We start from the raw sequence: 11,294 nt of genomic DNA, 5'->3' as shown, positions 1-11,294 counted from the left end.
AAATTAAATTTTATATATATATATATATATATATATATATATATATATATATATATATATCATTAGGATTTGTATAGTCGACGGTTTGATCCAGACACTCATCCTATATATTTGCGTCGGTTTTAATTGAAGTTGATTGAGAAAAATTTGAGGATTGGGAGTGAAGGAGTATAAGATGGATGATATAATTCGCTTTGGAAGCCCATAGTTCAAGATTTTATACATAATTGTTGTTTATTTGTGGTATTATAGATACATGCCTTTTTACGATTTAGAAAATTGTATCTTGTGCCTGGACACCTTACATAAGACAGGATTAATCTAGACATCACAGAGAGTGACCGACACAAGAAAGTGTAACAAAATAATGTCTTTGTGACACGAAGTACAATTAAATTGTACACATTATTACATATTATGTGTGTCATTACATCATATATTAGGTCAGATTTTTTTTTTACTTATATTCATATTCTCTACTGATTTATGAAATTGTGTATAAAGTGACCACATAAAGCAAAGACGAATAAAAAGTTAGAAAGTTGCTGGCGTTGTTATCGTTTCTTTATTTGATGTATATATAAGAAATGCGAATTATTTTTGTGAATTATGAAACTGTAGGAATATATCAAGCACTTTCAAGTAGTCATAGTTTAAAGGCTTAACGTATTAACAATCGCAATCTTACGCGATACTCGATGCAAGGAATTGGAACGTTTTTCTCGCCTCTCGTCGTCGTATCTTAATATATTTTTAACGACTAGAGTAAACATACATATAATCATCTACAGATAATAAAACTAAACTAATACATTATTGTCTTTTCTTAGCAGCTTTTACAGCCTTTGATTTTTGTTTTTCTCCTCCAGAAAGAAAAGACGTTATTACTTCAGACATTTCTGGCATATTATAGATAGTGAGATTATTTAATTGCTCCATTTCCTACAAAATGCATTTAGTTTATGACTTTGTCAAGGACTAGAATATATAAACTACGTGGTAAATCGTATACTAATTTATGTTAGACGATGTGAGTGTATCTTACAGTATTATCTTTCATTTATTTATAGATATTAGAAAAAAAAAACCCTCCTAGTCTTTAGGATCACTCATAATTTTTGGCCGGTCTTTAGGTCTTCTTACCTTCCTAGTTTCAGGATCATTCATAATTTTTGGCAGAATCATGATCAGTATAAGTGGCAGAACCATCATTAAAACCTGAGGAGAATGGAAAAGAAATATTACGACTTTAGCAAAGGAAGGGAGCAAATCAAAGCACATGCATTGTCAACGCTTCGTCCAAAGCTCTATTACCATGGGATTGAACAGGAAGTCTGTTAACCGCCACTGCTCTCTAACTTGGAAATATCGGAACGGTGCTAGAGGCCTCATTTTCAACGGGTAAGGTACTTGAATCACTTGCGACGTCTGTATCAAATTGACCTTTCGAGCTCGGAATTTCCCTTTAGAATTGATCTCGACCCTGACTGGCTCATAAACGTAATTCGGATTCACCACTTCGACCATGTACGACCCAGACGGGACGTTCGAGATTATAAACGTGCCATCTTCCCTGAAATCAAACATGCTCGTTTAACATATATAGCGCGTCCGTGCGCGTGAATTTCGTTCCAAGTTCGTACCGCACCGAATGCGCATAGCTACATTACCTCAGAAAGCCGTAGTGTTCACCTCCGTTTGCCATCACATGCGTCATGAGCTGCCACCCAGTGGAAGCAGCGTTGTCCCAGGGGAACACCTTCCCCTCGATCACAAACAAATCCGTGGACGCGTCTTCCTCATGCTCCGCTATTACGTATCGCTCGCATAGGTTCGCGAGAACGACGAGCAAACACAGAATTCCCCTCATGACGAATACGAGCGAACAATCATTAACCTCTCTTGCCTGTGTTATCCACCATTATCCACCTGCGACCGAATTGTCATGCGCTTTATCAATCCTTGCGCACCTAGCCACCTGGACACTGCGATGCATATGACACCTGTATATCCTAGAAAACACCAGTGTGCTTTATATATCAGAGAAAGGTTTTTCTCTGCAATGATAACAGTTATCACTTGATGGATAATCAAACCCAAATGATAATAAAATTACATTTTAAATTGAAATATTATCAGGCCTATGCGTACATACATGTTTATAAAACAATAGAATAATAATAAATCATAAGATTAGTATTATATTACGGAGCTACCTAAATTTTAATAGTCACGCAAACTTCTATACGAACCGACTGTGGATAGGATATAGCGTGTTACCCGTTGGAAATATTCGTGGACATGGCTACGTAGTTCAACGTCTACGTTCTGTACCAAGAGACGCCAGTGAAGTCAGTAGGGTTAGGTTATCATTGAAATATCTATAAACATTTTCTCCATAAATTTAGAAATGAAATTGGAGCGAGTTGTGAATAAATTGACAAAGTGGTACGACATATATCGATTTAATTTAAATATGTAGATACTCAGACCATTGAATGAATGTGATGGATTACGAGAAGATTGAATCTCAATGACAAGATTGTCATCTCATGATTGGGAAAAGTACGTATGTCTCTATTTAAAAGAGAGCCAATATGATAGAAATCACGGCAAAACTCGTTCGAGGTCCTGTATATTTTTCCGGGGAGATTATAGAATGTTTGGTCACGTTCACCAATCCCCCGAACCCAAATCATCAAATATCACAAAGCCACAGGTAAAGAATGATAATGCTAGCTGTAGGCAATGAACTTATTGTTCGTAACATCAATTGCTTTTCCACAGTGATTTATTCGAGAGTCTCGCATGGGCGAGTGCACAGGTCCATTGCCAGTGTACAATCAACAGCAAAATGGTCCTTTCAGAGAAAATAAATACTGCAGCTCGTTCAGTGGCAATTAACGCAAGTACGAATTTAGAAGAAACACCTTTAATCCTTTCTGCTTTATTTTTACTAATTGTGTCTACATTTATTACGACTTTGTTACAGATACTACCTTTGCGCCATGGCAGCAAGACAATGGACACGTAGTACTGAATACAAAGCCAAAGATCTTGTGTTGCGACTTAAGACTGTCACCTGGAGAAAGTAAGACCTGTAAGTTTTTTATTATTCTAATTAAATTTTAATATTTGGAATTGTGTTTTAAATATTTCTATTTAATAATTTTTCTTGTATATTTTGTGTTCTTTTAAGTTTACTAAATTCTTTTGTTAACAGATATTTATCGTGAGGCAATACCAAGTGACGCTCCACCTTCGTACAGAGGGCAGGCTGTGAAATATTCTTATAAGATTACAATTGGAACACAAAGAGTGAATACAGTTATAAAACTGCTGCGAGTACCGTTCAGGGTGCTTTCTTTAAGCGGTAATATTTTAAAGGATTTTTGATAGAAAAATGATAATACCTTTGTGTACATAAAGTCTGTATAATTTATATATTGCTTTACAGAATTGCCAGAAATAACAGCATGTAACGATAGCGTAGATCTGAGTCCGAACAATCCGTTTATGGAAACACAGAACAGGGAAACTCCACTAGATATCGCTCTACAAACGCTGCAGGTTATACGCTATTCTTTGTGTAATCCTGTAATCTTAAGAAGTACTTGTACTTAAAGTTGATTTAAAAATTTTATATAGTGCTAACATAACTGTGTAGTCTACAACGTTTCAGAATTTAACAGCCAGACGCAGTCCGAACTTTTACAACGTGACGAACGGCCGTGGGCGCGTGGTGCGGTTCTGCCTCTTCAAGAATTCCTACAAACTCGGCGAGGACATTGTCGGAACCTTCGATTTTTCGAACGCGACTGTATCCTGCGTTCAGGTGTCTGTGTCTTTACAGTCAGAGGAACACGTGTCCGAGGAGTACAAGCGAGGGAAGACCGCTACGCCGACCCTGATCAGCTACAACAAGCATCACGAGATGTGTCTCGGTCTCAAATATTCGCATCTGGTGCTACCGATACCCTTGCATGTCACACCGGATTTTACTACCGATTTGGTAACGCTCAAGTGGCGATTACATTTTGAGTTTGTCACAACGCCGAAATTGATGGACATGCCCGGTGAGAACACCATAAGCTGGCACGGACCTTCGACTCTGGATGTCGAAACGATGATTTGGGATCTTCCACTGCATATCCATCCAACCACTACTCCGCCGAACATGGCGCAACAGACGAAATACAACACCGTCATATAAGCATCATAACGTAGCATATATGCATGTTATTTAATCAGTGCACATAAAAGAAGCGATGTATCGGTACTTTTGGTGCAGGTGGAATCAACAGAAAATAACTTAAACTTACAGTCACATATTCTACGTTTCATGATTTTTATGTGGTAGGTATGCGATTATTGTTATTCCATGATGGTTTAGAAAATTTGTATTCTGTATGATAATTTATTATATATGAGGAAGATATATTTTCATATAATTATGTATATATAAATAAAAAATAATTATATGTAATAAAGGAGAAAAATGTTATAATAATTTGAGCACTTTTGTATCTATGATATATAAATTTTATAATAGCATCTTTGACTTTATAGCATTTATTTCTATTCGGAATGATGGTTTCTTCGGAGACTAATGACTTTGCAGAAATGATATATTACACAGCGACGAAGAAAAATAAACAGGCTACCTTAATCTCTATAAATAATGTACATTCTCTATAAATTTTTCTTTTTCATGATTCATGAGAATATTCTTTTTAACTGTACTTTTTTTACATTTTCCTGCGATCTTATCTTTGCTATTTTTCTCTCGAAAATTTAAGTGTTTACTGCTTGTTATTTATATGATTCTTAATATCTAAATGTTTTCGAAGTCAATAGATTTAAATCTGAGAAAAAAATTGCCAAGTTTAGAATAACTATTCTAATTCCTTCGTTCGTAAAAAGTCGCAGTTAATAAAAATAAACCCCGCAAACAATTGATAAATTAAAAAAAGATTGATAAAAGTTCAAAAATAGTTATAATGTTCTTGAAGTCAATTCAAATCTGAGGCAAAAATTGTTAAGTTTAGAATAACAATTCTAATTCCTTTGTTGAAGGTAAACATTTTGTATTTTGGACCATGAATGTTTATTCCTTCTAAAAGTATTTTGGACCATGAATGTTTATGCCTTCTAAAAGACAATTAACGTCTTGTTCTTAGAAATCCATAATATTACAAAATAAATTTTATCAACTTTTTTAATTCATTAATTTTTTACGAGGGCTCGTTCTCGAAGCGATGAGCTAGTGACGTGCTTTGTAAGAGAACTGTCGGTCCTCTTGATCAACCGGCAATCTCGGCTGCAGAGGCGGTATCAAAGTCGGCGGCGATGGGGTGGCGAAGGGCGCGTGGTAATCGTATCGGTAGTAAAGGGACTCCCATCGGGCTGCAGCCGGATGTTGCACCTCGAAAGACGTCGGCGGACCCGATGGGGCCGCGTAATAGCCGCTGGCACGATCGGGCATGCTTGGTACATAGCTGTACTGCGGCTCCAGCAGGCTCTGCAGATGCCTGATGTACGTGATGGCGTGGCGCAGCGACTCGATCTTGGAGAGCTTCTTGCCGGGCGGCTTGCATATCGGCAGCTTCGACCGCAACAGCTCAAATGCGCGGTTCATGTCGCGCATTCGGGTCCGTTCGCGATCGCAGGCAGACTTCTTGTAGTCTGAAATCGTTAATTACGTCGGGGTTAACGACTGTTCTTGCTCGCGCGCACTCGTCGTCGTCGTTGTCGGTGTATTGTCGCGCGACAACGACCTGCCCGAATGATGGAACGAATCGGTTCGGGTGTTTTTCCAGGACGGACAAGCTAAAATCGAACTTTTTAGAAAAGCACTTTAGCTTTATGTAGAGATGCTGATATATTACATGTAAAAATTTCGCATTTAAGGCGAAGGAATTTGACTTTCGAAGGAATTTGATGATTTTAGTCATCCTAGCTAGCAGAAAGTTTTAAAAAACGTCTTAAAGACATCACAAAGATATTTAAAAGACATAATTTTTCAGATGTCTTTTAAGCGTTTTTAAGACGATTTTTTAGAAGCTTCTGCTAGCTGTGATATTTATATATTTTTTGCGAATAAGGCACATTCTTTTCCTAATTTGTGTATGGTATATAAAAGAGAATAATCTTTTTCCTACAAAATAATTTTTGTTTATTTGTTTTGTGCTGAATTACTAAGACATAAAACAATACTGTAACATTTTGTATAAAATTGTATGAGAAGTTATTTACGGAATCATCTATCTTGTAATTCGCGAGACATTCCTGTTGCAAAAACAAAAAAAGGGCCAATATGTCTAATAAAAATGAATATAATATTTAGATATTTATCTTATAAAAATGTCAAAAGAAGAAACAAATTGTAAAATAAAATTGAGAAAAATTTTTACCAGTAATCTCTTTTAAATAAAAGCAAATTTTGAAACGGGGTCGGGAGAAATATTTAAGAATGACGAACATCAAAGCTAGTCGCAAAGGTTAGAGTTAAAATTATATATATCTAATTTAATATATGTTAATTATAATATAATTTATATATATTAAATATATATAAAAATAAAAGGAATCTTTGTGCAAATATTTTTTCGTAACATGAACTTATAACTTCTCGTGGCTTGTATATCTATTAATTTCGTATAGTCTTGTTTATTTATTTGTAATTTATACCTAAGCTTATCCTCCTACAGCGTGCGTTGCGAAAAAAATCAAGCAATAATTAAGATCATGTGGAAGTAATTAAGATCACGATCTATCTCAAGATAACTGTTTATAGATATTACCGGTTTTATTACAATTGACGCAAAATGAATTGTATTATTCATCTCTCATTGTCAGATGTTCAAACAGCGTTAATCGAGATGTGCTGAATTAATTTATTTCGCGGAAATCAATGTTAGCATGACGTTCCATTTGGATTATATGCGCATATTACGTAGCCGCAGCTACATGTACAATTCCGCGTAAAAAGTCTGTGTAATAGTACAGAGTAATCTAATTATATTTTATTTTATTTATTCTATGTATTTTAACGTCCAAGAGATGTTGCGTGATTCGCGTAAAATACACAGACTAATAATAAAATAAAAATGTAAGATAAAACGTGTAAAAAGATATGTAGAGTGCATGTAAAACAGCTGTAAAATAATGCTCTTTACTGAAAGGAATGCGACTGAACGACGCGCAGTATTTTCGATTGCCTTTGCCGCACACGCGTAAGAGGATGATGGTGATACGTGTGATGCCTCAAGGCGCGGACACGAATTATTTTCACGTGGTTCAGGATTCGACTATGAGCTCGAATACTGGACTTGGAACAAAGATCCGATATCACGGCAAGACATTGGAATCGAAGCAGAGCTCGGTCGAAATAGCGCTTGTGACGTGCAGCGGCTTCGAAGGCGTTGATCAAAGTAAGAAGTAAGAAGGTATAAAGCATCTCTCTCGCGATCATTCAATAAATCCGAACATCAAATAGAAGAATAATTATCAAATCGATCAAATCAAGTATATGCTATTACGATATTTTATTAATTTAGTGAATAAAAAAGCTGTCTATAGGTTACAATAAATGAAAAAACTTTTATCATTAATTTTATAAACAAAAACTTGTTTCGAAAATTAATAATAAAATTTATCTTATCTACTTGCCTTTCAAACTTACTCAAAAATGAGCATAAATTTATGAATTGACATTGTATATTAATTTTATAAGCTGATGTACAAGATAAATTATACAGTTGATAAAATGTATAACATGTCCCTATTCCGAAGATAAGGAGAGCCGTCAGGACATTTGCGTAGAAACCGAAACTATCGGGCTTCTCAACGATCCATCATCTCTAACGCGGCAGGAAGATGTTCCATCGATCGTTCAGGACGATTCTGAGAAATTTGCGGAATTTCCGCATGCCGAGGATGATCGTCGGGAAACCGTGCAGAAGGTCGTGTGCAATTCGCAAGAATTGCGAAGGCAGGTGGAGCGCGGCTGCAAGAGCGTCGACCGGAAACGGAGCTGCGGCGATCGCGTCGTCGAGATCGAGGAGGAAGAAGAAGAGAAGTGCGGTAGTAGCTGGTGGAGGGACGGCGGCCAAACAATTCTGCAGTTTTTCGCCAAGATCCTGGGGAAACGCGGCGGAATAGGCGCCAGGGGACCGGCGGGCTACGTCTTACCTACCGGCAAGCAGCCTGGCAAGCGTGTCAAGCGTGTCTCAAGGGGCGGCAAAGGCCATAACGGATGCAGAAGAGACGTCGATAGGGGTATACGGCTGAAGCGAGTCGACAACGGCTACATTGCGAATCACGTATATAGGTATATGACGGTTTGGCGAGTATACTTGTTGTTTAAAAATTCTAGAAATGTCAGAATTTAAAACAAAATTTTAGCTAAAGTGAAATTCTGTAGTTTTAAAATATCAACTGTAAGTTAACCCAGCTAGTAGAAAGTTTCTAAAAGACGTCTTAAAGACATCAAAAGACGACATAATTTTTCAGGCATTTTTTAAGTGTTTTTTGAAGAGCGTAGACGTATTTTATAAGCTTCTACTAGCTGGGAAGTAGCATCGAAGGTGGTTGATTAATCAAAATATAAGTGTTGAACTTCAAACATTTAGAGGAGAGAAATTAGGTAGAGAAAAATTGTCAGTTGAAAGAAAAAGATCAAAGAAAAATTAATTTGAAGCTCGATATCGAGCATGATTCATTATTACAAGTTCATGCAAAAATGAAGTGCTATATACACGGCATGCATTTGAGACTTCCGCCCGATTTGCAAGCTTTAGAATTGATTACAAAAGTGCGAGAGTCATTATTTTTCTGACTGATTTGTACACGCGTTTTTTACATTATGTAAAATTGTCCGACGTAACGCGATACGCACGCACGTCTGCAAATAATTTCAAACGCGTTACGCGACGCATTGGTATATAAAAATGTGCCAGCGATGCCTAAAATCGAATGCAGCCGTGACGCGAAAATATCTTGTCCTTTTTTTTGAAATACGTGCGTACGTTCCGGCCGAATTGATATTCATGCACCATGTCGTACTCGCGCAGGGACGAGGGAAGCCGGCACGACGCCGTGACGGAAAATAAGCCGCGCGAGAAGCAGCAGCATCAGCAGCAGCAGCAGCAGCATCATCCCTCGATTCTCGTGCGACAGATACAGCGGACACGTGACAAAAATCTACGGGTCATGCTGCTGGAGCGGGAGCTGTGCACACGTTTGCCTAAAGCTGCCAGGAGGGACGCGCGTCTAACTGGGAACGGCGGTGTTAACGTCCGGCAATTAAGCAGCCCCCTCTGTTAATTCTCTCACTGTATAATAAAACTGGTACTTGGAAAGAGATTTACTTTCATGGATCATTTAGCTCGATCTTCTCACAAATGCGTCTTAACACGTTCGCTTTACGATTTACTTCAACGTTCAACGCTACATATATGACAGCCAGAATTTTGTAATTTCATGTGTCTAAAACAAATAAAGTTTACTAATTGGGGATGGCCTGTGGCGAGAAAATTTTGAACTCTAGCATGTGGTAACGTGAACGTATTAAGGGTATCATCTATGATAGATATATATGATCGCCAATCTATTCGCGCGGCATTCCTAAGGCACGTAGATTAGTTCAATCGTGGATGTGATCTCACCAGGCAACGAGCAATTCGACATTGCCGCACCTTTCTCAGTCTGCGACGGCTCCCGGTGCACCGACTTAATGTTGGTCTCGTGGAGCATCTCGAGATGCGGATGGCTGCCAATTATTTCCGGTTCCGGTACTCTAATCACGAGCACTCCCTCGGGATTCTGCTGGCCGCGCGTCTCGAAGCTCGTCTCTTGCCATCTGTCTCTCATGGCCTGCGGTCGTGTTGTTTCGTCTAATGGGAATGTGATATACGCACAGTTAATAACACGATTTCACACTTACCATTAATTATACTATTTACGTGTCAGAAACTAATCGAGCAATTATGTCATTGATAATATTTGGGGATATGTTTAGCTGATACGTAATAAGAATGAGTAACTTCCTTCGTATTTTGAAGTACAAGCTCAAGTACCTCGTATGCGTACCTGCCGCCAATCTTTGATTCACCGTTGATGCGGAACTCGGCGAGCTTGCCTTTTGTTGCTGTTGCTTTGAGTTCTCGTCTAAATCCAGTAACACCGGCGAACGCGCGTAATCTTCATCGTTGCTCTCGTTTTCGGACTGGAATGTAAATTCGCCTTTTTCTCTCATTCTTTTTCTCCTATATTTTTGTGCTGAGACTTTAAGTTTCTTAATGCGCTGACCTTCTCTTCGTATATTGTACGAAACAAATCGATGTAATCGCGACACGAGATAAATGCGACACTAAAATGTTTTTCAGGAATACAGCGTTGTAAAATAATCGTTTAATAGGTATTACAAATTACTGTTGGTTAAGTTGTTTTAACAGTGTATTTTAAATTAAAATACAAGCTATAAAAGACTGAAAAAATAAAGAAACATATATAAGCGATTCTCGCAAAATATATATATTATTTTGCGAGAAAAGACACGTTTCTCAAAATGCAAGATACATAAATGTAGAAAATTTTGATTCAAAATACGCAGTACGAAAGAATATTTTCCGTCACAAAAGTTTACATCGGTATTTGAGCCCGGATTCGTGCGCAAAGTAAATAAGTAAATAAGAAGATGACGGGGCTATCAGTTGCATTATTGGGCGATATTGCGGAGTTACATTTTTCGCGATAGTGTCGCATCGCACTTCGATTGCCTTTACCTCGTTCTTCGCCGGCTCGGCACGATATTCTTCCGAATTCTGCTCCATCCCGGACACCCGATCGAGCACAAATAGCACGTCTTCGTTAACCCTGATGTCACCCATCGACGTGCCGAAGAGAAACGTCGTGAAAAACTGACGACTTGGTCCTTCCCGACCAAGTATCGGAAAGCGTTTATCAAGAAGGTCTAGTCGGCTGGGTTTGTCCTCGGATAAGATGTGGATCAGCCACAGACAGTCGTTATTAATGTTAATTTTATCCGTTTATTAAGTATTCAGGTGTTCCGCGCCGGGGGTTCTCAATTTGTCGCAATCAGGTAAAGAGAGGAATGTATCGGAGTTCATATGGGCCCTGCCCAAAGTATCGCGATTATACTATTTTTAATAAAGTACTTGATTGTCATATAAGTAAAACGGAAAGCTAGAAAGTCATTATTAATATGACAATACAAGAAAACATGGACATTCGCGAAAATTGAATTTTCTGTAAATATAGCAAATAATCTT

The 11,294-nt window shown here is 37.9% G+C and overlaps 3 protein-coding genes across 5 annotated transcripts; 1 reads left to right on the top strand and 2 right to left on the bottom strand.

Moving 5' to 3' along the window:
* Window positions 1–208: 208 nt before the first annotated feature.
* LOC112455706 (ER membrane protein complex subunit 7) lies at window positions 209–1,870 on the bottom strand. Its single transcript, XM_025017808.1, has 4 exons — window positions 1,671–1,870; window positions 1,315–1,573; window positions 1,144–1,218; window positions 209–942 (listed from the first exon to the last, which is right to left on the bottom strand). The coding sequence occupies exons 1-4, from the start codon at window positions 1,868–1,870 to the stop codon at window positions 814–816; spliced, it is 663 nt and encodes a 220-aa protein (XP_024873576.1). The 3' UTR covers window positions 209–813.
* Window positions 1,871–2,331: 461 nt separating this feature from the next.
* Window positions 2,332–4,448, top strand: LOC112455704 (RAB6A-GEF complex partner protein 2). Of its 2 annotated transcripts, none has more exons than XM_025017806.1 (6): window positions 2,332–2,719; window positions 2,788–2,909; window positions 2,993–3,100; window positions 3,224–3,373; window positions 3,458–3,570; window positions 3,668–4,448. In XM_025017806.1, exons 1-6 carry the CDS (start codon window positions 2,598–2,600, stop codon window positions 4,211–4,213), a joined length of 1,161 nt encoding a protein of 386 aa, XP_024873574.1. In that variant the 5' UTR covers window positions 2,332–2,597; the 3' UTR covers window positions 4,214–4,448. The 2 variants fall into 2 exon arrangements, with proteins under 2 accessions (XP_024873574.1, XP_024873575.1); XM_025017807.1 differs by having other exon boundaries at window positions 2,334–2,719; window positions 3,683–4,448.
* A 548-nt stretch (window positions 4,449–4,996) lies between these two features.
* On the bottom strand, window positions 4,997–11,180 carry LOC112455737. Of its 2 annotated transcripts, none has more exons than XM_025017872.1 (4): window positions 10,788–11,180; window positions 10,093–10,228; window positions 9,669–9,896; window positions 4,997–5,685 (listed from the first exon to the last, which is right to left on the bottom strand). In XM_025017872.1, exons 1-4 carry the CDS (start codon window positions 10,890–10,892, stop codon window positions 5,264–5,266), a joined length of 891 nt encoding a protein of 296 aa, XP_024873640.1. In that variant the 5' UTR covers window positions 10,893–11,180; the 3' UTR covers window positions 4,997–5,263. The 2 variants fall into 2 exon arrangements, with proteins under 2 accessions (XP_024873640.1, XP_024873641.1); XM_025017873.1 differs by having other exon boundaries at window positions 9,699–9,896.
* Window positions 11,181–11,294: the final 114 nt, after the last annotated feature.

Source organism: Temnothorax curvispinosus, unplaced genomic scaffold (genome assembly GCF_003070985.1).
Source record: "Temnothorax curvispinosus isolate PA1 unplaced genomic scaffold, ASM307098v1 QBEX01006326.1, whole genome shotgun sequence".
NCBI lineage: Eukaryota > Metazoa > Arthropoda > Insecta > Hymenoptera > Formicidae > Temnothorax > Temnothorax curvispinosus.
This window is presented reverse-complemented; position numbering and strand designations above follow the sequence as displayed.